General features: G+C 54.0%; 8 protein-coding genes across 8 annotated transcripts; 4 read left to right on the top strand and 4 right to left on the bottom strand.

Annotated features, from left to right (window-relative positions):
• Positions 1-364: 364 nt before the first annotated feature.
• Positions 365-1,625, top strand: ATEG_03673 (Eisosome component PIL1/LSP1 family protein; the record flags this gene model as incomplete). Its single annotated transcript, XM_001212851.1, has 4 exons — positions 365-482; positions 614-747; positions 802-985; positions 1,039-1,625. The coding sequence occupies 4 exons, from the start codon at positions 365-367 to the stop codon at positions 1,623-1,625; spliced, it is 1,023 nt and encodes a 340-aa protein (XP_001212851.1).
• A 1,462-nt stretch (positions 1,626-3,087) lies between these two features.
• ATEG_03672 (bZIP transcription factor) lies at positions 3,088-4,581 on the bottom strand (the record flags this gene model as incomplete). The annotated part of the gene is made up of 2 exons (XM_001212850.1): positions 3,088-3,659; positions 4,320-4,581. The coding sequence occupies 2 exons, from the start codon at positions 4,579-4,581 to the stop codon at positions 3,088-3,090; spliced, it is 834 nt and encodes a 277-aa protein (XP_001212850.1).
• Positions 4,582-8,147: 3,566 nt separating this feature from the next.
• ATEG_03671 (transcription factor domain-containing protein) lies at positions 8,148-11,014 on the top strand (the record flags this gene model as incomplete). The annotated part of the gene is made up of 6 exons (XM_001212849.1): positions 8,148-8,210; positions 8,261-8,394; positions 8,456-8,808; positions 8,859-9,531; positions 9,583-10,134; positions 10,195-11,014. 6 exons carry the CDS (start codon positions 8,148-8,150, stop codon positions 11,012-11,014), a joined length of 2,595 nt encoding a protein of 864 aa, XP_001212849.1.
• A 781-nt stretch (positions 11,015-11,795) lies between these two features.
• ATEG_03670 (kinetochore-microtubule binding complex subunit SPC105) lies at positions 11,796-16,517 on the bottom strand (the record flags this gene model as incomplete). The annotated part of the gene is made up of 5 exons (XM_001212848.1): positions 11,796-12,535; positions 12,587-13,208; positions 13,256-15,816; positions 15,863-16,214; positions 16,275-16,517. The coding sequence occupies 5 exons, from the start codon at positions 16,515-16,517 to the stop codon at positions 11,796-11,798; spliced, it is 4,518 nt and encodes a 1,505-aa protein (XP_001212848.1).
• Positions 16,518-16,867: 350 nt separating this feature from the next.
• Positions 16,868-17,763, top strand: ATEG_03669 (40S ribosomal protein uS17; the record flags this gene model as incomplete). Its single annotated transcript, XM_001212847.1, has 3 exons — positions 16,868-17,042; positions 17,314-17,552; positions 17,695-17,763. The coding sequence occupies 3 exons, from the start codon at positions 16,868-16,870 to the stop codon at positions 17,761-17,763; spliced, it is 483 nt and encodes a 160-aa protein (XP_001212847.1).
• Positions 17,764-18,127: 364 nt separating this feature from the next.
• Positions 18,128-19,870, bottom strand: ATEG_03668 (uncharacterized protein; the record flags this gene model as incomplete). The annotated part of the gene is made up of 2 exons (XM_001212846.1): positions 18,128-19,399; positions 19,454-19,870. The coding sequence occupies 2 exons, from the start codon at positions 19,868-19,870 to the stop codon at positions 18,128-18,130; spliced, it is 1,689 nt and encodes a 562-aa protein (XP_001212846.1).
• A 2,079-nt stretch (positions 19,871-21,949) lies between these two features.
• Positions 21,950-24,553, top strand: ATEG_03667 (uncharacterized protein; the record flags this gene model as incomplete). The annotated part of the gene is made up of 5 exons (XM_001212845.1): positions 21,950-22,928; positions 23,083-23,318; positions 23,368-23,483; positions 23,532-24,254; positions 24,496-24,553. The coding sequence occupies 5 exons, from the start codon at positions 21,950-21,952 to the stop codon at positions 24,551-24,553; spliced, it is 2,112 nt and encodes a 703-aa protein (XP_001212845.1).
• A 655-nt stretch (positions 24,554-25,208) lies between these two features.
• Positions 25,209-26,214, bottom strand: ATEG_03666 (acetate uptake transporter family protein; the record flags this gene model as incomplete). The annotated part of the gene is made up of 3 exons (XM_001212844.1): positions 25,209-25,526; positions 25,581-25,749; positions 25,814-26,214. The coding sequence occupies 3 exons, from the start codon at positions 26,212-26,214 to the stop codon at positions 25,209-25,211; spliced, it is 888 nt and encodes a 295-aa protein (XP_001212844.1).
• Positions 26,215-26,256: the final 42 nt, after the last annotated feature.

Here is a 26,256-nt window from a genome sequence, read left to right as displayed (position 1 = left end):
CTAGTGTTTCATCAAGAAGAAATCATCAGAAAACAGAAAACCCATCCCGTATCTAAACAGGAAGCCTCCCCACGGACCAGTGTTGTCATCGATCTCGTCCATCCTAGGTAGTGGTTTCCTTTGGTTCGGGACCCTCTTGACGAACCGTGTCTCTCCGGTTGCAGTTCCCTCGTACCCAGTATTGCTTTCCGTCACGTCCCGCCGTACCCTGTGGTCCACGTCACTCCTGCGCAAAAGCGTGTGACCTTTGAAAGAAACCGCTTCGTCCGACTTTCATCGAGCTTCGTGATTTCTCTTCTACATTCCTTCGTTTTTCCATCGTCTACCCCGTATCTATCACGCTTGTCTACACCGACTAGTCACCATGCATCGCACCTATTCTATGCGCCAGACGCGCATGCCGACCGCGTCGCAAATTGAGAACCCGCCTCCGCCGTTGTCGTCGACCAAGGCCAACAGATGGATCGGTAAAGGTGGCTTCGGTGAGTGTTCACAGGATTGAGCGCCTCAATCCCCGACCCCGTTGGCGATTGGTCGCAAATGAGTGCCAGTGGCCGCGAGGGATTATCTTGCATGCAACTTAGCAATACTGACCAACGAGACCAATACTCAGGTCATGCTTTGCGGAAAAATACCGCCGGAGCCTTCGGGCCAGACCTCGCCAGGAAGCTCGCCCAGCTGGTCAAGATGGAGAAGAACGTCATGCGCAGCATGGAGATGGTAGCCAAGGAGCGCATGGAGACTGCGGTATGAGGATCTTGTTCGTCGTCCTCGGACCAAGGCTAATGCCCGGCCCTCTAGCAACAACTCTCCATCTGGGGTGAGAACTGCGATGAGGATGTGTCGGATATCACTGATAAGATCGGCGTTTTGCTCTACGAAATTGGTGAGCTGGAGGATCTTTACGTCGACCGCTACGACCAGTACCGCGTCACCATCAAGAGCATCCGCAACATTGAGGCTTCCGTCCAGCCCAGCCGTGATCGTAAGTTTGCGACTGTGAACTTAGCTGCGACCCTGACGCTAACCCCACAACAGGCAAGCAGAAGATCACCGATGAGATCGCCAAGCTCAAGTACCGCGACCCCAACTCTCCTCGGATCGTCGTCCTGGAACAGGAACTGGTTCGCGCCGAGGCTGAGTCCCTCGTTGCGGAGGCTCAGCTGTCCAACATCACGCGTGAGAAGCTCAAGGCGGCCTTCCAGTACCAGTTCGATGCCCTTCGCGAGCACAGTGAGAAGGTTGCTCTCATCGCTGGCTACGGCAAGCATCTGTTGGATCTTGTTGACGACACTCCGGTCACTCCGGGTGAGACTCGCGCCGCCTATGACGGATACGACGCCAGCAAGGCCATCATCCAGGATTGCGAGGAGGCGCTCGCCAACTGGGTGAGCTCCAAGGCGGCGGTCAAGTCCAGCATGTCCACCCGGACCCGCACTCTCTCCCAGCGTCACCGCGAGAGCCTCAAGTCCCGCGAGGGAGTCGACCTTTCCGCTCAGGACCAGCCCATGCGGGGCGACCGGGACTCGTGGGTGGCTGCGGACCAGCACGCCGCCTCGTACCAGCACGAGGTGGAGGACGGTGAAGAGATGGACGAGCGACGAGAAGAGCCGGTCGGTGTCTAAGGCAAAGGCCACTGGTTGATCACTCCTTCGCCTTTCCGATACATATTGGATCACCGTCATTCCGTTCCTTCTCTACGATATACCGGTTGGAGTTCGTCGTGCCTGTTTTGTTTACTTTGCCGTTATACTACAACCCCGTGTTGTTCTATGCCCCTAATGCGATCCCCGACGCTTATCCGGCAAGATTTCGAACCAACCAGGCCCTCGTCGGTCCGTGCCCGTGACTTACTCATGATGCCATGACCCTGTTACTCTTCAGGATGAACCGCTATCGGTACATTGGTGAAAAGAAAGCAACAAAAAAAAATTGAAAAGTCAGCTCAAAAGCATGAGGCGTCGGAGGTCTGGGCAAGGATCAGTCGGGTTATGTTAATGTAATACCATACCATCTGAGAGGGTATATTTATAGTTGTTCCGAGTTGCTGGTCTGGTTGTCTGCTTAGGATAGGATAGTAATTAATGAGTTGTATCGTTTGTGTTGTATGAAGTGTAGCTGAGGAGAAAAAGAAACCTTAGGCATCATGGTCGAGATAAAGTGTGGCAATTACCCCAGCTTTTAGCGTTGACCCTATTAGACACGAGGATTGGGGCCTCGTATAGATCATTTCCGCGCAGAATCTTCTACCTAACAATATCCAGCGCACTCCTCAGGAATTGCCATCGTTCCATAAGAAAGTTCTCAGTAATGAGGGCCGTTTGGCGGACTTACGTGGTGATCGGCACGTGGCGTGCCGATACATTCCTCCTCGGGGAATCCGAAGGGCCCCCTTTTTCCCTTGGATAGCCGACAGCGTTGCAGGGTCTGATGTCAGCTTGGCTGGACGGAGTACTACGGGGTACAGAGTACGAGTGAGCCAGACATGTCTTGGGATTCTGCCGGGTACCCCAGATCGTCTACCGCGCTTGCACGTGAGACAGCTCTACGATGTATACAATAGTACTCCGTAAGCTGCAGTCAGTGAGAACGGGAAACGGTATTCGAAGAACATGCACTCGGTGTCGATCTGTATAACCACCATGAACAAGCAGAATCAGAAACATGTGAAACAAACGCATCCAGTACTCCAGACGGGGTCCCATATTAGATGGATGGACCCCTGAACCCCCAGTCATAGTGACAACAATGATAATGATGAGATGAGGGCAGCAGAACCCTGCCTTCCACAAACCTAAACCTAAACACAAGCACAACCAACATGGTACCCTACCGACCGTGTATGCCCCAACCGACAACAGCAGTTGCGCGAGAGCAAGAGCGAGCAAAACAACGCAAGCAAAGCAAAAGGTCATTACATCGTCATCAGTCTCCACCCGAGGATGTGATGGAGGACCCGCCGGAAAAGAGAGGATATAAGACAGATGCGAGCGGGACGGACAGACCCAGGCCTGGTCCCTGCATGGAAGAAAGGAACGGAGAGTCATTGAAAGAAGAAGAAAAGGAAAGACGATTTCACTTTAGGCGCTAGTTATCGGTGCCGACGCCCTTCTTTTTTGGCTGGATATGTTTTTGCCCGGGCGTGGTAGAATTCGACTTGGGACTCTCCGTGGACGCCTGCGGCGGCGGCGGCGGGGGCGCCATGCGCGTGGAGGCAGCCTCATGTTTCTCGGTGAGGAGGTTCTTGAGCCAGCGGTTCTCCATCTCGAGCTGGGCGACGCGGGCCTCGAGCGAGGCGTTTTTCTCGGTGGTCTCGCGGACGGTGCGTTCGAGGGCCTGCTCGCGCTGCTTCTTCTTCATGCGGAAGCGGGCGCTGGCGGCCGTGTTGCGGCGGCGGCGGTCCTCCTCGGCGGCGCGGCGGCCGTGCTCCTCCTGGTTGAGGGCCGAGGCGATGTGGTCGCCGGGGATGGCGGTGCTGTACTTGGTGTTGCCGATCTGGCCGTTGGGCGGCGAGATGGACGACGACACGTCCGAGGGCGTCAGGGCCCCCGGGGCGTGGCCCAGGTCATCCGGGGGGCCGTACGAGATGGGTGGGTAGATCGGATGTGCTGAGTAGGAGATCATCTGATCGGGTAGCGAGTAGTTGATGGATTTGTCTGCTGTGGTGGTGTAAGTATATGAGGACATAAGTAGATGTATGTGTGTAGGGTATAGGGTATAGGGGTGTTAGAAAGGACGCCAGAGCCAAAGCCAAAGCCAAATGAGTGATAAGAGATAGCAGCAGGGCCAGGGTCCTTTAGAGGGCTGAGCTGATGATGCACCGGATAAGGGACCGACATGGACAGGGTTGCCGACGGTGTCATTGGTGTGCTGGATTGCGTGCTCGCAGGAGCTTAAGCCAAACGTGGGATTCACACGAGACTGGTCAACTCGCACAGGGCAGCTGAAAAAGAAAACAGGTTGACCAGTATAAAGCTGCAGCAATGGCAAAAGCAGTGGCCTGGATGAGTGGAGAGAATGGTTGTATTCTCTGTCTCTTCTTCCACGAGGCATGAGATGTTCGATGTTCTCGACAGTCACAATCACAGTCACACAGTCACAGTCGGATCTCCAACCAACCCAGCCAAGAACCATGCAGACAGGTCTCAAATGGAAGCTTTCCCCAGAAACTCCCGGTCCTCGTGGTAAATGGAGGTGACCGTTTGCCGAGGAGCCACAATTAAGACATGAACCAGGGAGGCCGGCAATGGCGCAAGCGATGCAACAACGCGAATCATCACGGGTAGGGTAGGACATAGAACAGCTAGAAAAACACTTACCATAGGGATAACCGCGCACATCGATGGGACTGCGTTCGTCCTCGATGCTGTCGTAGGAGCTGACGGACAAGCCGCCCATGCCTTCGGTCTGGTCGTAGTCCATGTTGAGGTTCTGGAAGGACGCCAGGCCGGCGGTGTCGGCATCAAAAGAATAATGGCGACTCTTGGCTATGTTGGGATCGTGGCGAGAGAGAAGGAAATTGAAATTCTCCAGCCTGTCGAAGCTCGAGGCTGCCTGACGAGCGACGTGCTCATCTGACATGATGGCGGCGACGGGGTCGGCGCTTCTTTTGAGATATTTTTTTTCCTCTTTTTTTTTTTTATTTGTCTCTCTTCTTTTTTTTTAATAAGGTTTCATATAATTGGATTTTACCCAAATCGAAATGGTTCCTGGACTGGGAAAGGTGTGTTTATTTGGGGGGAAGTCTTGGGAGGAGGTGCAAGAACCGGGAGTCGATGATGCCAGAGTCCACTCGGAAGATGAGATGTCGAACCCCAGATCAGCTGCTTGGGGGCGAAGGAGGGGGGGGGAACAAAGGGGGAAGCTTGGACGCAAGCAGCCGAACAAGAATAAGAATAAGAATAATAAAATAATAATAATATGCACGATGAGAAGGCACTTCGAGCAGAAAAGAATCAGAATTGGTCGAGTGCGAAGAAAGCAGTTATGAGTTCACTTCATCGCAGTCGCATAGCGCGGGACGGACAGCCACGTAACGCAGGAAGCAGATGGAGATGGATGGATGGTATGGTACGGGTAATTTAATCCAGATTAATGAAGCTGATACGGGCGAGGAACGAAAATGACAATAATAAAAAAAAGACAATAAGAATGGATGAAGCCCAGGGGAAGCGTTCTGGGGTAGCGAGAGAGCCAGCAGCAACTAAGCAAGCACAATCACCACAATCACCACCACGAAATGGACAGAGAAAGGATCGTCTGGCGCCTGTCCCAGGCTAGCGGATGATCTGATAGAATGGAGAAATGTCGTGATCGCGTCTTCTGGTTCGTCCGTGGCCCGCCGCCGAGATTCCAGCCGATTTCACCGCTTCTTGAGGGACCAGAAGATCGGAGAGGAGGAGAGGGAGGATAGAGATGTGGAGAGAGAATAAGTATAAAGCAATCGATTCCCAGGGAGCAAATCATAAAAGACTGACTATGAACTGGTCAAGAAGAACAAGAATGAGGAGTTCTGGCGGCTAGAAAAGGAGGCAGACGGAACACATCCCCGGTACCTGACCATACGGTATCACTCTCGTACCAGACCCCTGTTTGCCCCATTTCCCCTGGTGCCCTCCCTGTATTGACCCGGTATGGGCGTCGTCATGGGGAAGATCCAATGTACATCATCTCGCTTTTCGATCGTGTCGTGAGATGAGCTCCGTTTCATCCTCTCCGAATGACGCGGTCCCTCGCCCTCCTCGTCCGCCAAAGGATCTCTCGAAGCTTGGCAGTCGTCTCCTGAATCCACCATTACTTACTGTACTCGGGTACTGTACGTACTTTGGTCCCTGAAGACGTTCAAAAGGACACCCGAGCCTCCTCTCCTCGCAGGCGCATTAATATCCCCGTGGCTCCTCCGTTACATCCACATCCACATCCACACACGTCCATACCTTCCGCCGGCCATGTCCCGAACAGGTGCATCTCTTCGCACTTTACTTCTTAACTTTTCCGATCGCTCATGGTTTCATGGTTTTATGTGGACTTCTACCTGATCCGCTCCAACATGGCGTGCTTTTACGGAGTACATATTGCAACTGACTATACCCTCCCGCCCAACATGGTGTACGCCCGTGTCCTGTCATTGCATCCCCGTTACCCACCGTGCCCATCATTCTCCCGTCCGACTTCTGATTCGATCGTACTGTTCCTGTCGGCGGTGGCCAATTGATCATCCTCGGGCTGTCCTTGGTTCGCCGCTGTAATTGGCACCTCCCACGTGCGGAGTCTCGTCGATAACCTAGGTCTAACTAGTTAGTCGGTTCGCTTTTATTCTGGGATGCCATGCTGTCGGAATGTTTATTGTATATGTAGTCTATTCTATCGGTAGCCTCCGCGTTTGTATGCACGCAGCATGGATCGTCCGGATGTATACCTACGTACTTCATGGGTCGAATTGGTACTACGTATTGTGGCGCCCAGTCTAGCCCTGTCAACGCTCCATCCTGGCTTGACCGAACAGGATGGCCTGCCGCAGAGGACGCACTGAATGGCGCCGTCGGGATGACGGTAAACCGTGCAGGGATGGCGTGATCCAAGCTTGTCTGGTTGCAGAATGCCAGTCATCCTGGGCACTACCATCCCCCACGAAAAGGAACGTCTGACCAGCTAACTAGTACTGTAGTTTCTGTACTTACTTGCTCTGTGCCTACTTGGTTTATCCATCTTCTGTCGAACTAACTACCCAGCTATATGTAGAGCAATTCGATCCTGATGATGCGGTTGAGATCAATGCAATTGACCGATGTCGAAAGGCCTTCATCAGATGCTTACTCACAGGTACGTACCAAGCTCTTAGGTGCTCAACGACTAGCAAAAGAAGCTTCCTGGCATCTCGGCTGGTGGACGTCTCTCCATCTCCCTTATCGCCTCTTTCGTTATGAATTTTTCTTGTCTCAGTCTGATCCTCTCGTTTGCTCCCACAACGTCTAACACGAATCCGACAGTTTGAAATGTGACCTATCTCCACGAGCAGCCAAACGCCCTCGATCAGGAAACCGCCCCGTATTAGAGATCCCCAATTCGATGGAATGAGATCTGATACAATGAGTTGGACATACTGATGCGGAAGAGCAATGACTTTGAATTGTCCAACCTTACAAGTCACTGCGATGTACAAGAGTTGTTGAGCTGGCCACCGTGTTTTGCCTTCCATCCATAGAAGTGGCGAGCTGTCAAATGGAAGCGAGCGCGATGGACCATACTGACCGGGTTAGGGTTTGTTTGTTCATCCCACTGAGGCATGCTGTGCATGGACATGGTACTGATATCGGGGCTCATAGACCAAGCCTAGAGGTCAATAGTCTTCTGGTTCCTGGATGTGTCGTTGAGAACCAGATATATATCGGCCATATCCAGTCCAACACCCTACCTGCAATCCATACCCATATCCATTCCATAAACCATCATATTCAAGGATCATGCGAATCGCCCATCTCCTAAAGACCAGACCTCCCCGTAAATTATCTCCGACGACAGCATAAAATCCGTGTTCTCGGAGCGGAACTCCTAGAAGCCGATGTGCCGACACCATCATATTAATAATCCTGTCCTCGGTTGGCCACAAAAATTTCCCCTCCAGAAGACGGTCTGGACGCTGGAGGATCTTTTTTTTTTTTTAGACTCATCCGATCTGGATCGCTTCGGATCATATAGGGAATCCCATCCCCAAAGTCGATCGGTCTGTCCGCCTGGAGACTGCCTCTCTGTTGTCGGTTTCCCCGGATATACGGCAAGCGACAGCTCCTCCTGAACGGGGCTTCTGCCCAATCGACGATTTGCCCCAGTGGCGTCTGGCTCCACGACACTTCGTCTTGCGGTTGTCTCGCCTTGTGCTGACCAGCATTTACGGAGTATTGATTACTACTCCTTTCTTCTATTATCGATTTATTATTGATTAGGGACATACATCCATCTCTTTGCATTCGCATCCGCCAAGACTACGTCATCCAATCATCGCCTCGTGCTAGTCCTTCGCCCAAAAGGGTAGGTGACCTACCAAGAGGCTATCACTCTTCAGTCCCTATGATCCAGCAGACAACGCGCCAGATGGGCTTTTCTTGCTCGATATTCTAACAGTCCGTCAGCTCGTGACTTGGAAGACCATGCAGCACGCAGCTTTGGGGCCGAGGGGCAACTATAGCACCACCAAGAAACGCATGCCGCTGGTAAGAACCGCCCTCATTCTTCCATATGACATGTAGTAAGACTGTTCTAGGCGTGTGAGGCCTGCTACCGGAAGAAGATCAAATGCGAGTTTGAAGGTGCCAATACCACCTGTATCCACTGTATGCGCCGTAATACAACATGCAGATTTTCCTCGCGGAAGGAGAAACGCGAAGCCCTGAAAAGGTGAGATTTGTTGTTCACCATTCTCATCCTCTCTTATTCCGGCGGTACTGATATCTCTTAGAACCCACTATGTCAAGAATCTAGAGGATCGTCTGCACAAGATGGAAACCTTGCTCAAAGCAGCTGGCCTGATCAGCGAGGATACCATAGCCCGTGACGACTTCGGTGAAGAAGATGAGCATCTTGACGACGAGAGCGATGACGACGAACGTTATGACCCCTATCCAGAGCTCGGAAGAGAACCGGACTCCGCTTCAGTGGGTCAAGAATCAATTGATATTGTGGATACAGCACATGCTTCAAATCGAAACCCACCCGACCTTCTGGAGCGCAGGCGCTCCGAACCTTGCAGTAATATCATACAAGAACCTCATGTCTTTAGATGGGATAATAGAGAAGACTCCCGATACTACGGTAGGCTAATTGAAACCTCTCCCTTCCACTCCAAAGGCTCACATCCGCAGGACGGGCGTCATCCTTGTCCATATTATCCCGCGAGGGCATCGAATGGATCAAGAACAAGACCGGGGAAGTCAAATTCCTCAACCTAATATTCTCAAGCACGAACCGAGATACCCCGTGGGACTACTGGCGACCGGATGTGTTCCACGATGTGTTTGCTTCCCGTGTCTTCAAAGCCCTCCCCCCTAGGGCTGAAGTGTTCACCCTGCTTCGGCAGTATTTCCGCACGGTGAACCGGGTATTCCCCCTCTACCACGAGGAGACATTCATGCGGCTAGTCGAATGGCAATACACGCAACAAACCTGTGACGACGCCGCTCGATGGGCCAGCATCAACATCCTCCTCGCGCTGGCGTACGAGTACCGATATTCCAACAGTCAAAAGTCCGAACGAGACCGCGAGAGAGCCTGGCTATATTTCAAGAATGCCATGTCGGTCTTCACGGAGCTCACATTGCGGAGAACCGATCTCCTAAGCGTCCAGGCTCTCCTCGGGATGGCTGTCTTTCTTCGAGGGAACTCCGGGACCCAGTCAGCCCTGCCTCTCATCACTGCCGCAATACGCACATGCCACCGAATGGGCCTGCACCGCAACATCCCCAGGCCGTATCTCTCGGCGGTTGAGCAGGAGCAGAGAAAACGCGTGTTCTGGGTTGCCTACGTGATGGACCAGAGGTGTGTCAGCATCAGGCTAATAAGGTCAATGATAAGCTAACCAGCCTTCAGTGCCTGCATCCGAGCGGGAAATGCGCCCACACAACACCCCGACGACCTCGACGTCGATCTGCCCGCCAAGCGCGCGGACGACGAGTTCATCATGGCCAACAATACCTCCTTTTTCTACCAGATGTGCCACATGGCGGTGATCAAGAGCCGGATATACAACAGGCTCTATGCGACCAAGGCTCTGCTCAACAAGTCCCCCTCGGAGGTTTTGGAGATTGTCCGGGAACTGCACCAGGACCTGGAAAAATGGAAAAGTGAAAGCGCATTCAGCCAAAGCATGGGCCAGCGAGGCCCGGGCGATGACTTTCTGGTCGGATTCGCTACCGCGGGCTTGCAGTGTCTCTACTACAATTCCTTGATCATAGTCCATCGGCTGCCGCAGATGATGAACTTTGCCTACATGCATCGTCTCGCAAATGGCTCGCGCATGCCGTTCGACTACAGGAGGATCATGCGTGAGGCGGTGGCCTCGACCGCCATCTGCGTCCAGGCGGCACGCGACACCCTCAAACTGGTGAACAACCTCCCGTGGGGGGATATCGCATGGATATGGTGAGTACATTAGAGACCGTTATGAGCCGTTATGGCTGGGAACGCGCTAACAACCCGCAGGTCCATGCTCTACTACGTCTTTCTCGCCGTGATGACCATCTTTGTGAACATCCTTCGAGACGCCAACCACCCCAAGGCCAAGGAGGACCTCCAGGCGCTCAACATGGCGGCCACCTTCTTTGCCACGCTCGTCCCCAGCGATGGGTCCTGCAACTACGCCCGCTTCATGACGAGGATGTGCGCCAACTTTGAGCGCGTGGCCCGCACCGTCCTCGAAAAGAACCAGAAGACCATCAAGTCCGACAAACCCACAGCTGCACACGAGTCCACCCCGGCCTCTTCCGGTGTCAACATCCCCCACCTGGAGGGTCTTCCTCGCATCAACTCCGCCGGCTACGTCGTCCCCGACGGCCTGAGCGACACAGACGACGACATGCCGACCAGGCCCGGCCCTCCGCAGACCCGCGCCGCAATCCCCCACCCACCGCAACCCGTCCCGCCCAACGCTACCCTCCAACCCCTCCCCCAGCATCAGCACCAGCAACAGCAACACCCCCTCGACCCCTACACAATGGACCCCATGTTCCCGATTTCCGTGACCGAGTCCTTCTCGCAGCCGGAACTCTGGCAGATCCCACTAACCGCGGAGTGGGAATTCGGCGGACAGTTCCTCGGCGGACTGTTCGGACAGAACCTGCCGTATTTCCAACAGGGGACCTTTGACCCGTCCGTTCCGCCTTCGACCATGCCGCCTGGTTCGGGTTCGGGTTCCATGCAGATGGGATACGGGTTTGGAAATGCGAATGCAAACCCGGATGCACAGGGCGGCAGCGAGCAGGGCGTTCCGCTGTGGCGGGGCGGATTTAACGCGTTCTATTGATGATGGATGTATAATGAGAATAATATAGCTAACGAGTGACGCGACATATTTGAGTGGCATAAGCAGATAAAGAGGTAGCCTAGTTGGGCTGACCGAATCTAGCCCGCGATAGACTGACATGGCTGCAGTCGAGGTTGCACAGACAATGACGTAGGAGCAAGAAACAACAAACATAAATATGTCCTAGTATCCCTGCCCTTTCTTTCCTCTTGTGTTCCCAGCATCCACTCCCTACAAACCCGATACGTGTTAAAGACCTACCTACCTATCTACATACCACCGTGATGGCCGAACCCAAAGATTCCCCCAGCGGCAGCAAATGCACTCTCGACACCACCCGCCCCGCAGACTACACCATGACCTTTACGCGGTACAAAGACCCCATCCCGGACGGCGTGCTCCACCTGGACACGAACGCCGATCTGCGCGCGGCGGTCGACTCCTTCCAGAAGGCCGGGACGGATACCTGCTTCGACGAGGTGAATGGCGGGTACTACATGCTCGCGACGGATGGGCGGGTGCTCGGCGTGGTTTCGGATGCGATGTGTGCGGAGCTGGATGCGCGGCAGGCGCATGTGGCGCGGTGGGTGGAGGAGAATGAGCGGCGCGAGAGGGAGGGGTTGGAACCTTTGGAGAGTTGCGGGTGTTGTGATGGGGAAGAGAAGAGGGAGGAAGTTGAGAAATAAGATTATGTCGGTGGAATGGACAGCTCGATGAAAGTCAGGTATCATATTCGCTAAACCCTAGTGGTATCCCAACGCCATACCCCGTACCCATCATATCAAAACACCGTCCCAGTAAGCATCTGCACGGCCTTACTCCAAACACCATCTCCCAGCGCCACGGCCTTCTTCCCTCCGAGCTCGTTGCGCAGGAGATCCTGCATCTCGTTCTCCGATGGCCCCTTGCTCACGCCGAAGCCGTAGACTTTGCTAGCAATCACGTCCGTCTCAAAGTCCATCGTGCCAATCTCCCCGGCGGTGCTGTTCTGCGTCACGCGCGTCTTGACTGCAAAGTCGACGTCGATTCGCTTGAACCCCGTGTTCTGGCCCTTCTTTGTGGGTTTAGGCGCAGCGACTGCTTCTAGCAGCGTGCACCTTGCTCGGAGCGAGAGTTGATCCTCGGCCTCGAGGAGCTTGAGCTTGGTCACGCCGCAGAACTCCAGCATGCGGGTTTCTTCCTCCAGGTTGAGCATGGTATTCCAGGCCTCCGATACGAAGCGCAAGAGCTGTCTTGGCGTCGTCGTGGACTGTTGGATCCCCGCCAGATGATGTTGCAATGCCTTCAGTACCAGCAAAGCAATCGGCGAGAGTTGCGAAGCACTATCAGACCGGGAGCGGAGCTCAATAGCTGTCTTCTGCTGGGTTGATGCTTTGCCACTGTGGACAGAGAATGATCTAGGGCTAAAGCTCAGTTGTAACTGATTCCGGTACGACATTGTCACCAACGGCCCTGTCGTAGAATTCGCAGTCGCCGAGACGATCGACCAGCCGGTTTGGCGCTCAATCTTGTCGACAGAAGCTAGAACAGGCGTTAGTGACGGACTCACAACAGGCTGCGATGTTGACTTACCCTTCAGCTCGTTGATCTCCTTCGCACTCCAACCCCGACACTCTTCTTTGACTCTTTCGGCTTCCTGGATCTGCGCCATGAACTCCGCCTTCAGTTCAGCCCCGGTCTCAATCGTGTCGGTCTTGTCCTGGACCTCGTTTTGCAACTCTTGTAACTGCCGCTTCTTCGCCGCAATCTCTTCCTCCACGCTAACGAGCTTCTCCCGCGCACTGCGCAGCTCGTCCTGGTCACAGTTCTCCATCTCGTCCGCAAGTTGCTGGAGGTTGGTCGCCTCTTGCTCGAGTGATGCATGCTTCTCGACGAGAGCGGGGACCGCTCCGTTAAGCAGGGCCTCGTGTTTCGCGAGAAGCGCCTCGTCGGCATTCATCTCTTCAACATGCCGGTTGAGGCCTTCCTTAAGCCCGTCCAGCAACTTCATGCGCCATTCGTACCACGTGGCTTTGCTGAGCAACCTAGCGTGAGTCTTCACATTGCGGAATTGATTGTCCATCAACAAACGGATGTCTGGCGGGGCAGTCATGTACTCTTTGAACAGAGGGGGATTATCCGCGTAGGTCTCGGTCTCGATAGACCGGATAATCTGCCGTCCTTCCGAAATGTAGGACTTCAGTTCCCGGCAGGACTATAACATATTAGCGAGCCTTACACATTCTCCAGGATAAAACTTACATGCTGATATAACTCGAGCATAGGAACGGTGCAAAAACCAGCAGCCACGCAGTCATCGAAATTCGCAGCACTAGTCTTGCTGTTCTCGCCGGAGAGTCTCGCCGCTCTCTTGGTCGCGCTATCAGGTGCCGTCGTATGCCGACGTTTCGTCGTAGTAAGCTCCATAAAATGGATATTGGTCATGTTCAGGAAGTCCTGCAGCTGTATAGGTTCAAACTCCGGTCCAGCTTGCTCAGCTGCTTCGGACTCGGGGGAAGCATTGGACAAAGCCGGTGCGTCTCCCATGACATCGTTTGCAGCGGAGCTGGGCGGTTTACCCAGAGGGGTCGTGCTGACCTTATCTGACTTCCGAGGAGACAGGTGGCCAACAGTCTCTTCTTTGCTGGGAGGCGCTGGAAGTCGGATACTCTTGACAGGACTGGCTTCGCGACCTTTCAGCCGCTTTGGCGTACTGTCGGCATCTTCTTCATCATCTTGGTCCAGCTCGATTGGGCGTTTACCGAGTACCCCTCGGGCAGCCCCGACGTGCAGGCTTTTTCGGCCGCGAAGTTTGTTCTTCTTGGGTGTGAGACTCGAGATCATGTCTTTTAAGCTCGCAGTGGCATCTCGTTCGCCCAATGGTGGTGGAATATGGCCATCCTCTCGGTTCTCCTCTTCTTCGCGCTCGCGGTCCACCTCCTCTTGTAGTTTGACAGGATCTTCAAACCGCACGCCTTGCTGACGTTCTTGCTGCGGCGTGAACTTGGGAACTTCGTCACCAATCGAGCGGCGTTTGTCAAGCATGGCAGCTACCTTGGGAGACCCCAGCCCTTCCTTGTCAATACCCAGCCCCGAAGATCGTCTCTTCTTATGAGGCTGTAAGACAAAGAGAGGTGCAGACTCGCCAGTTGTGCTGTTGCCAAAGAGACTTCTGCGGGCTGGGGACTTTCCATCAGTCGCAGACTCCTGACGCTCGGGTTGAAGATGTTTCCTAGGTGATGCACTCCGTGGCTTGCGGCTGCTTGATGACGGAGTCTTGTCAGAAGTAGTGAGGCGAGCGACTTGTGGGGTGAGTTGTGTGGGAGGAATGAGAGAGTTTTTCTTCGGAGACATCCGTGGTGTGGTCGAGGTGGGTGTTCCTGATGCGCCACGAAGGCTCGGCCTCGTACGTCGAGTCCGTACACTTGCAAGGCTAGGGCTGCCACTTTCGGAGGCAACAGCAGCGATGTGAAAGCCTTCGGGTGTCTTGGCAGGGGACGGCTGTACGCTAGCCTGGAAAGGAGAGCTGTCTAACTGGACAGCGGGTTGCTCAGTTTCCAGCTCCATTCTCTGTTCTTTGGGGTGGGAGTCCATCTCCGATGGCAAGATTCTGCCAATAGCGGCTGTGACTTCCATGCCCGCAGTCTGGTCGCCATCGTCCTCTGGCTCTGTCTGCTCGTGAACAGTTGGTAGGATCCCACCAACAGCGCCAGTGATTTCCATATCCTCCCCTTCTTGCATATCATCATCGGAACCTTGTTCTTGGATCTCTCGGACGGGAGCTTCTGCGGGCGTTTTCCCGTTCGCAGCATCGTTACCGGAAGATTTACTCAACACTCCGCCAACTACAGAGGTAAACTCCATAGTCATTTCTTCGTCTTCGTTCCCAGCTGTAGACTTTGCGGGAGAACCTTGTTGCGCGATACCCCCTACGACATTGGTGAACTCCATGGTCTGTTCGTCGTAGTTGCTTTCCGCACCAGACGACTTGCGGCGAACGGCACTTTGGCGACGGCTTGCGGGCTTGGATAAGATACGGCCGACAGCATTTGTAACCTCCATACTGAGGTCTTCGTCCCCATCGTCACTCATTGGGTCAGAGCCAACCGGATCTTCTGTCTGTTGGGGTGGGTGAACATTTTCCTGGTCGTGTCGAGCGCTGATGTCTTCCCAATCGAAGCTTTGCCTTTGTCCCTTCTTGATCCACGGCTGGAAAGCGCCAGTGATTTCTTGATCGGCTATCTCCATCGACATTTCACCATCCTCCTCATCGTCGATGCTTCGGGTTCCGGCTTCTCGAGCGGCCTGGCGAAGGGCCTCGTTCAGTCTGGCGCTGGAGCTTGTGTTCGTAGACGTGTCAGACTGCGCTGTCGCAGCAGACCGGACAGACATATCATCCATGCTCATTGCAGTGCTTTCGCCGTCAAAATCAGAAGCCGACGAGTTGTCATCATCATCGCCAGCAGCTGCCGAACCATGCAGACCGGTATCTTCACTGCCGTCGACAGAGCTTCCGCTAAAAGGGCTTGAAGACATCTCTTGCGACGATCCCATTGCGTTGTAGTTTCCAGAAGTCGCACGCTGTTGGAGCTGCTGCAAGTCGGGATACTGAACTGGAGAAAAGCCAATGTCCGACTCCGCGTATGGAGAGGACGGTGGTTCGTTCTGCTTCACATCGTCTTCGGGTTCCTTGTTCGCAGTGGTCAGAGACGACGCACGTCTGGTAGAGTTCGAGGCCGATGATGAGGTAGAGTCGTCCGGTATCTCAACGACGTTCCATGTATGGAGCGTCGCTTCGGGGGCGAACGATACTCGACGGTTCGCTTTGACAATTAGTTACGTCACCGCAGCATGATGAAAGAATCATACCCATGGATTTCCGGCGCGCTTCCCTCTGCTCCAAGATGGCCTTCCGCTCTCTTTCACGTCGTTCCTTTTCTTCGCGTTCTCGTGCGGCAGCCATCTCGTCGCGGATCGACGAGGCGTTGAAGCTGTCGAAAGGGTTGGATGGGTCTTCAGAGCCAGAGGCTGAGGGACGGGCCGGGGTATCAAAGTCAATCAGTAGACCCTCTTTCCCTTGTTCGTTGCCTTGGTTGTCTGCATATTGGGAGCCACGGGCCGGTGTACGTCGGCGCGTTTCTTCGAAAGAAGGAATATTTCGTACAGGCGACACGGGAACCGTAGGTTTGAGAATAGATTTCAGAGGGAAGGCTGCAGTAGACTATCGCGAACCGATGGTTTAGTCGTCAGGCCCAAGACGGATGGGGAAGTAGTGAACTACCTTGCGTCGATTGCCATTCGAGTCCTGGAGGGCATCTAAGCCACCAGGCCCTAAGCTCTTGCTACGGGATTTCTTATCCTTTGCGCTCGGTCTGGTGTGAGGCCCAGTCGGCTGGGCGGCGGCGATATCTGTTGTCGCATTCTCCTTATCGATCGCGGAGGTCAACTTGGATCGCGGGACATGGGCGATCGAGCGGCGAGATCGCGGGCGGGAGGACCCCGTGGAGTCACTTCGGGACGCCATGAGGGAAGGAAGGGAGAAACATAAGACAGAAGTTACAGCATTGAGAGTGTGATCTGTTGTCGGGCTCTGTATACAAACATAACAAAGCACTTAGCGCGTTTCCGCCCCGGGACGCCCGCTCATGTGATCGCCGGATGTAAACAAACCAAAAAAGCCCTAGCCGAGCCGCACCATACCACATGTGGACTAGCGCCGTAACCGCACACTCACCACCCAAATTATCCGCCATCAAAGAAGAAATCTTCCTCAACATCGACGTCGACCACCGCAGGCCTCCGACACCCCCCACTCGCGACGAATTTCCATCCCAGCTCGACTTCGCTTCCCCGTCGATCTGAATTCTCGCAACAATGGCGACCGAGTTGACCGTCCAGTCGGAACGTGCGTTCCAGAAGCAGCCTCACATCTTCAACAACCCCAAGACCCAGGCGAAGAGCAAGAAGGGTGCTCAGGGCCGCCGTTGGTACAAGGATGTTGGTCTTGGATTCCGTACCCCCAAGACCGCCATTGAGGGCTCTTACATCGGTATGCAGTGCCTACGTTGAATTCTGGCAGGATGCGATATCCGGCGGATGCGACGATGATCTGGGGCTGGAGATAAGAGAGCATTGTGCAATGCATTGGATGAACAGCGTCAATCTACGGCATTGATTTTGTGTGCGAACGAAAAGAGCAAATTTTTTCGCCGCAGGAGGCATGCCTGGTTTCTCCGCATCGCAAGACTTTTATCTCCAGAGTCCCGGATCGTCAACTACACTCTGTCGGTCTCATGGGACAAATCGCTGATATCGAACAGACAAGAAGTGCCCCTTCACTGGTATGGTCTCCATCCGTGGCCGTATCCTGACCGGCCGTGTCGTCTCCACCAAGATGCACCGTACCATCATCATCCGCCGTGAATACCTCCACTACGTCCCCAAGTACAACCGTTACGAGAAGAGACACAAGAACCTCGCCGCTCACGTCTCTCCCGCTTTCCGTGTTGAGGAGGGTGACTGGGTTACCGTCGGCCAGTGCCGTCCCCTGTCCAAGACTGTATGTGACTGCTGGATTTTTTGGTACTGGACGCGGCGTAAGGTCTGCCTTGGTCTTGTCATGGCCTCTGGCATATCCTAGCGAAGCTACAGTAGCCGAGGAATCTTCCGTATCTACGCTTCCCAGATCTAACATCACATAGGTCCGTTTCAACGTCCTCCGTGTCCTGCCCCGTACCGGCAAGGCCGTCAAGTCGTTCAACAAGTTCTAAGTGTGTCGATGGTGACGGGGGTGTTTCAAGAGGAAACTAAACCTGGGGCAGCGGCGTGACTGGATATAAGCGAACTAGTTTAACGGGTTGGGATTGTTTCACGATTTCATGTCCCACTACCCATGTGAGGAGATATCCAATGAAATTAAAAAAAGCTTTTTGATCTCTCTGTGATAGTATCTACCGTACAGAAATGGGGAACAGGTTACATGGATGTTGAGCTTTCGACTCCAGGTCATTTTTCCTTTTGTCTGACCATGTACTTCGTGCGTTGCGTTGATACATTGGCGTCTCACGAGTTCAGAGTCATAAGAATTGCATATCATGAACATGGCAATGAGAAGGTTCATGTCGCAGGAAAATGTCAGCGTGATCCCAACAGTTCTCTGATGCGCGCTCGGCCAATCTCAAACAAGTCCTGCGGCACCTGCTCGTCGTTTTCGCTAGTTTTGTCTTCATTTGTGTCGGAAATTGAGAGGCAGTCGATGTCGTCGTCAGCCGCACTGAGTCCTTGATGCACAGGTTCTTCAGGTGAACTTCTGGCCAAATGCTGGTCGACCCAGCTCTGCGTTCTCTGGTTGAAGATCTCGACAGACACAGTCGGATGTTGCGGGGAAGGCGAATCACTTCTGACGGTCCCAGAGGCGCCGCTGGAGATGCTCATGACTTCGTGGGAGTTATCATCCAGGACCTCGGGTTCTTCCTGCGCAGTGTCCATGGAGTGAACCAGAGGATTCTGACAACCTTGATACCCACGATCGATTCCCTCTTCGAACTTCCTCCACAGCCCATGTCGCTTCATTGTCCACGAGTATATGATCCCTTCGCCGACAAGAGGGGCGTATTCGTAGGGAATGTGAAGTAGGCAAAGCAGTCTCCCAATCAAGATTCCAGTGTCCATGTTCACTGCTCCGGGTCCTCTGGCTAGTTTACGCCGTAGCCCTCCGCGGATTCCTTGAGTGGCGGCAATCGTATCGAATTGCATCAGTTCAAGAATAGCTGGCCAGTCCTGAGCTATATGCATAAGGTCGCTAACTTTGAAGGAACAGATAATTGCAGAGGCAGGGATTTTCCACCAGACTAGGTATTCTCCCGTGCCATTGTAATACCCGTTAACTTTCAGGCTGATCCTGCGCATAAGATCTTTCGCGGAAAACACGGGGGACTCTGTGCCCAACTTGTTCGGGTCGATGATAGAGACAATCGCTGTATCTTTGCTTCTGATTCCTCGATGTAGAGGCGCCAACAAGGACATCATGGTCGAAATAAAGGGAGACGGGACTTTGTCGATGTGAACATGTCGGGACAGAAAGCTCTTAAATTCTTCCGCCGAGATATCGTTAGGCGAGAAATATTCAGCTTCGGCAGCGAGTCCAGAGAGATATAGCTTTCTGGTATTGACGCCTTGGGTGTCGACATTGGACCACCTGTAGAGAAGCGTGGGCAACTCGGTTCGCAAAGCGGCAGCAGAGGCGTCCTCTGACTCCAGCTGATGGAATGAACACCAGAGGCACTTTTTGCCACCTCCAGTGCAAAGCTTCTCTGGCTCACGACGCTTCGACGGGGGTAAATTATCGACCGGGAAGTTATCGGGGCGTTTCCTGGGAGAGCTTGAAGTCTGCTCTTCAGTCATTCCCTGCAACAGATTAGGCCAATCCTGTAGTATAAGAACGGGTACTCAGGTACTCACCACGACTTGCTGTTGCGAGAGTGTCAGTCTAGATGTCGGGGTGAATCTCGAAACATCGATGTCGTCCGCCGTCTTTCTTTCAAGACGGATACCTAGAGTTTCCGCAGCAATTTGAATTCTTTCGACGACAGAACCCCACTGTCCATTCATATCGAAGGGGGATAAGTGAACGTAGCCCCATATAGGGTCCCCTCTCGACCGCATGTCTGTCCATCGGGTGTCAAGTCTGCTTGATGGTACGCCGTTTGGAAATCCCCATGTATCAGGCTCCGTCTGAAATTCGAGATCGAATACTTGCTTATAGAGCGACATCTCCCTTTCGAAGAACCGAAATAGACAGCACAGGTACACCTTTTGTTCAGTGCCCCAGGAGACCTGGGGTTTCTTTGCCCGGAGATCAAGTGAAACCAAATCCATATTGCAAGGATGCGAGAGTAAGAAAGAATCTGGCTAAGGGATATGACCGAATGGGCTGAGAGAGAATGTTGGAAGAAGGAGACGAGAGTAGGAAAGAAAAGAGAGTTGTGAGGGGAGTGTTGGGAGAGTACAGGAAGAGGAGAGAAAGTAAGAGGTAGCTCCTAGAGGTTGTAAAGGCATTGTGTTATACATTGTGTCTGTTCGAGAGGCGAGATTGGCTCCGTTGAAGCGTAGACTCCGGTCAGTGTTGTCGTTCAACAGGGGCAGATAGTGAGGTAGGAAAGAAATTGGTCAGGATCTCTTATCATGGTCGCAGCACTGTTGGTACTGTGCAGAGTTGAATCTTTTGTATAGAAGATGATGACCTGAGCGGTTCATGGAGTACGAGTATAACTATATGAGAGACAGTAAAGGTATAAGATGGTAGAAGAGATTGATCTTATATAACAACAAACGATATGACATGAAGTGGTCATCTTCACTTTATGTAGAGTGATTGTAAATCTTGCTGGCTGTTCAATTCTGATGATACCGAGTATATATATTCTGTCTAGTCCAGCCAACCTGACGAAAAGAACGTTCGCTCCTAGGCGGCTCTTAAACAATACCGACGACAGATCGACTGTAGAGATCAGCCCAATGCAGACAGGTACTGGCATCGACACATCCAATTCAATTACGATCCGCACCGTTGGGAAATATGGACTGTGGGGAGCATCTCAATTTGCATTGTGTTCTAAAAAAAGGTCTGCAGTGCTCACCGGGTGTTTCAGCAACCACGAAACTAAGAGGGTCTAGACTAGCAAAACTTTGATTGAACCTTACGTACGCTTCATGATTAGGGGGTGGGATTGGCCTCGAGGTCTTCCTGGGGTTCCGACACGGCAGTTGACGGATAGAATCCTCTTGGTGAACAGAGCCCTCTCCGAGGGATGACCAATCCATCATCTGTGTTTCTGGTTGTGGCTGCTTACCGAGGCGGTACAATCCCTTGACGAAGGTTCGCCCGGTATGGTGAAAAAGCGCATGATATATCCGCAAAGCCTAGTGTTTCTTGACTCATGCACACGGACCGGGAGTTGGCGATTCGGCACCCTCCAACCGTCCCGGTTCATCAAGGGGCACAGACAGAGGCACTAACAATGGCATGGTGGAGACGACAAGTCTGGGCGGGAAAAGGGTCTGCCATGGACGGACGGTGGTCCGAGAAGAGCGGTTCGTTCGGTGGGAGGAGCTGAATTCGGAGGGCATCCCGACGTGGCGTTCCTGACGAGAAACCCTAACACACCGAGAGGACAGTGTGGTCGTCCTAGTCGGTCGAAAGAAAAGAGCTGTCATCTCGCGTGGCATGCAAGGAGAAGGAATGGAAAATGTCCGATCGGATCCGATCGGGCATGTGGGGGTTGTGAGACGACGATCAGGGGGTCTACGAGTGATGTTGACGAGCATCTTGGTCGTTCATTCTCTATGTATTATAGATGTCTAGCTATGCATTCTTCTAGGTGAAGACCTTTGATGCTATTGTTGAGATTGATAGAATCTGTATGATTAAGGTGGTGGATCCGTCGGGCGCCGGCAGGTTCTGCTTCCGAGATCTCCTAGTGAGAAAGGCTTAGCCAGAATCACTTCATGCAGTCCATCCAACTTATGCACGCCGTCTGATTTCTCTCTTTTCTTTTCTTTTTTGCCTCTTCTTTCTTTCTTTCGCTTCTCCTCTCGACCCTGTCCGTGCCATTGGCTCCGTGGGAAATCGTCGAATCCCCGTCGCCTCTCTCCTCTTTCCCTATCATCTTCCCCCTCCTAATCTCTCTCCTTCATCGCACTGCGCAGTGCTTATTCCGTTCTGCTTACACTCGACCGGTCCCTCCGGACTCTTCCGCTTTCTTTATTTCCGACGTCCATTGTCTCGCGCTTTCTCGATCCCCAGCGCATGGGCTTGTCCTGATAAGCACAGCGTGCGGGTGATTCATCCACCATCACCACCCTATCTTCTCTTCGACCGCCCTCCACTCTCCTTCTCTAGAACCATGAATATCCTTGCATTCAGCCTGCTTCGATACCATTAGACTCGCTCGTGCGATGGATGCCAAGGACCCTCCCCCGTCAACGGCGGCCTCGACATTCTTCGATCCCGACCAGTTGCACCTCCACCACCATCACCACCCTCAGCACGTCTATCCCATGCAGCCCGCGCCTGCACCATGGCCCTCCGCTCCCCCACCTCCTCAGATAGATGCTTATCCCTATAATCCTCAACAAATTAATCCTAATTACCCGTCGCATCTGCCGCCGCAACCCTATCCGACCCCCGCGCCCTCGAACTCGCCGTCCGTCTCTCTCCCGTCGCGTACCTTACCCTATGTGGCCGACACCAATCCCCATCCTGAGCCCGCACCACCACCTCCCGAGGTCGTCGAACCCACCCGTCCAGATGCCGGTAAGAATAGCGTGTCCAAGTTGCGCAAACCGCGCAAGGCCAATAATGGCCCGGGGGGTCGGTCCACGCTGTTCTGGGTGCATACCGACCCGCAGTCCGTGTCGGAGGGGACGCGAGAGGAAACCTTAAAGCGCATTCGTTCACATGTCATGTCGGAGCATAATCGAAAGAAGCGCATGGAAAACACCAAACGGTACAACAAAGGGAAAACGTGGAAGCATCTGGCTTTCCAGCCGGTCGAGACCGCCGCTTCCAGTGCGGCGGCCCCCACGACCTCCACGACCGCACCCTCTCATCGATCACCGTCGAAAACCGCCTCCCCCAAGAGTCGAATATCTTCCGACTCTTCCCCATCCTCGTCGCCAGAGGAGGTGAAGCGGGAAAGCCCGCAACAGGCTATTGCCGCCGTTTCCGATACTCGGGTTGTCGCGTACCCTGCATCTGTCACCACAGCAGACGGGTATGGCGGGAGCCCGCCATTCCCAGCCTTATGTCGTGGAGACCGCGCAGAGCATGTCTCCATACGCGTATCTGGGTCCTGGAGGCAAGGATCCCATTTAGCGTGGATGCACACGCCCGCTGGACCCGATCGCATTGATGCCGTCATTTTGGCAGGCACTTGTAAGCATCCGGTTCCTCTTTTATGGGTACTTAGCCAGCACTGACCATGTTTCATTTAAGTCCCTCCTATGGACTTTGACCAATCCAGGGCTTATCCATTTGCAACCGACGCTACCGGAACAGAAAACTCCCAATCCTCACTGGTCGTCCTTAGTCCAGCATGACCCGGCATGTCTCCAGGCTACAATCTGCGTCGCTGCGACGAACACTGCCTTGACTGTGGGAGAATTCCCCCTCAGGTCTGAGAAGCAAAGCTCGAGTCTACTTCTTCTCGATACCTTCCACCACCGCGGGGAGACCATCCGACTGGTCAACGAGGGCCTGTCGAGTCCTCCCAAAGCGTCTAGTGATGAATTGATCGCGGCTGTTTCTATCTTACTCACGATCGAGGTATGCATGTCCACCGGTCAAACGAGGCGTCCATTATTGACGAGTATAGATTGCGTCTGGAAATCCCGATTACCTCAAAGTCCACCTTGCCGGGTTAAGGCAGATGGTCTCCATGCGCAACAGCTTCGCCGACGTGCCTCCAGACGTTCGGTTCCAGATCTCCTGGTGAGCCTGACCGCAGGAAAAGCAACAACGACATGCTAACATCAGCAGGACCGATATCCGCGTCGCGTGCATGGCATTTACAAAACCGATCTTCCCTTTTGTCCGATACGTCCGTCCCACCCATTTCACGATCCTCCCTCCTCACAACGACTTTGCGCATACGGCTTCTGGTCTGATCGACTTGATCAAAATCCCCGGCATCCTCGGCGATGCCATGTCGAAGATCGTCTTCGACCTGCGCGAGCTCGTCTGGTACGCCGAGTGGATCAAGGGGAGCGTGCCGTACCAGGAATTCGACGACGAGACGGAGCTCTACTTCAACACGGAAGTGCTCTATACCGAGTACGCCCTCCACACGGACCGGTATACGGAGACGGGGGCCGCGAAGAACGACGCCACCATCGAGGGCTGCGTCCGCCTTGGGTGTCTTCTCTTCCACAACTCGGTCATCTGGGACTTTTACCCACAGATCGCGCCGGTGTTCCCCAAGCCCATCATCGCGCTGCGGAAGGCGCTGGAGACGACCCTCCCCGCGGGCTACTTCCGCCACTGCGAGGACCTGCTGATCTGGCTGCTGTTTGTCGGGTCGTGCAGCTCGGGACTGCTGCCGGATCGGGCGTTCTTCGTCGCGGAGCTGGCGTCCGCGGTACGGCGGCAAGGGGTGGGTTCGTGGCAGGCGCTGCGCGCGCTGCTGATGAACTTTTTCTACGTGGATCGCGTGTACCTGAGTCCGCTGCGGGGGCTCTGGGATGAGCTGCATCAGTCGGTCGTGTATGCGGCATGACTGTCTACTGTATAATGAGCTATGCTATGATGAGATATGAGTATATACCGTGTACCTACGAGTACCGTTGTCTACAGCTAGTAGGATCGTAAGAAGTAGTAGGGAGTACCTCTGGTTCCACCGGGATCAGTTTCATGATAAGACAAGACGCCGTCAGACCCACGAGTAGCACACGTGCATACGGAGTACGGAGTAGACGGTGATAGCTGGGAAGATAGCTAACTATAGGAGCAAGGAATTCCGAGAAAAACCCGCCCGAGCAACCCCCGAGCTATACCCACCCTGAGCCACCGAGTGATTTCCGAAGTATGCGTGGGACTACTAATAGGGGTCTCTTCCTCTTCTCTGAAAATTTGCATTGCTCTCACCACCCTGCCTCAATGGCTTGCTAACCACGGAATATCATGGCTCCATCAGCCCTCAGCCATCTGCTATACTACAAACTAATGCTTCATACATGGCAGCACTAACCTACAGTGTCTCCCTCAAGCCTCCCTCAAGTACTTCATACTCACCTAAGGTACGTTATCCCATACTAGTAATGATGAAGGCTACAACATGGAAGAACTCGAGCAAACTCATTAGACTAGATACAAAGACTTCTCCCCCTATTGTCCCGAGGACAACATCACCCCTCCATTACGCAAGTCTCGGAATATTACTGTACTGACAAAAGAAACAAGCAGATCAAAAAAAGAAACCACAAAAGCAATATGTCACAAGACCATCTATACCTGCTGCAGGTACAGGTACAGGCACGCGGCACGCAACCCGACCCGACCCGACCCTCCGAACGACGCATCCACCCAAAAGACAGACACGCCCTCGCCCAGCAATGATCTTACAAGAATGGGTATCTGAAACGATCAACTCTTCTTGCGACGGCGGCCATTCTACGACACCACCATCGACCCAACCCCAGCCCCAACTTTTGCAAAGGCTTAGGCCTGCTCGCGCTCGGTCTTGCGAGAGCGCGCAGTCGGCGACCAGGGGAAGTGGGCGACGGGGATGATGAAGAAGCTGTTGGTGTTGTCGGCGATACCGGCGAGGGCGTTGTACCAGGCGGTGAAGGCGGCGAGCAGGCCGAAGAAGCCGCCGGCCTTGATGACGGGCGGGTTGGGCTTGCCCTCGGAGTTGCGGTGGATGTAGCCGATACCGAGCAGCAGGAAGGTCAGGTCGAGGAAGAAGAAGAGCAGGAAGAAGGCCACGGTGGAGCGCAGGGTGCAGAAGAGCAGGATCGTGGTGAAGATGAACCAGCCCTGGACAAGTTAGTGTCTGGGAAGAGAGAGGTAAGTGGGGGAGGGGGCGCTTACGAAGAGGAACAGGCCGAAGGAGTTATCGAACATGGCGGCGCCGCCGGCTTCTTCGATGGTCGAGGCAATCTCGAATCCACCGGGGGTCAGGACGATGGCAAAGGACAGCCAGAAGCCGCCGTACGAGGACAGGGCGGTGGCACCAAAGGTGTTGCCGACGGCCATTTCCCTGTGATACATTAACATTAGGCCCCCGCGCGTCATTTAACGGGACGCAAGGAGACGGGACTTACCACATGCCGGCGAGCAGCTGGACGAGACCGCCGTAGCCAAAGGCGAGGGCGACGACGATGTTAGGCTCGGTGATGTCGCGGGCGCCCATGTTGATGGCGCTCAGGACGAAGGTGGTGAGAGCGAAAGCGCAGAGGCCGAGCGGCGCGGGATTGCCGAACTTGCGGTGCTCGACGGACTTGTACAGACCGGGCTGGAACTCACCACCAAAGGGGCGCAGGTTGGCCTCCTTGGTGTTAACGTGGGAGAGCGGCCCGTAGCCGAAGCGGGCGGCCGCTCTGGCAGTCTCCTCCGCAGTCAACTGGGGGGTGATGGGGGCGCCGCCGTTGAGGCCATTGCTGGGGGCCTCGGGGGCAGGACTGACCTCCTTTTCGAGGGCGGCGTTGTTGTGTTCGGCCGACATTTTTTAGGGTTTGGCTCTTAGGTGATCGCATCAATTCAATAG

This window comes from Aspergillus terreus, genomic scaffold (genome assembly GCF_000149615.1).
Source record: "Aspergillus terreus NIH2624 scaffold_5 genomic scaffold, whole genome shotgun sequence".
NCBI lineage: Eukaryota > Fungi > Ascomycota > Eurotiomycetes > Eurotiales > Aspergillaceae > Aspergillus > Aspergillus terreus.
Note: the sequence above shows the minus strand (reverse complement) of the source record. Positions and strands in the feature narration are given on the sequence as shown.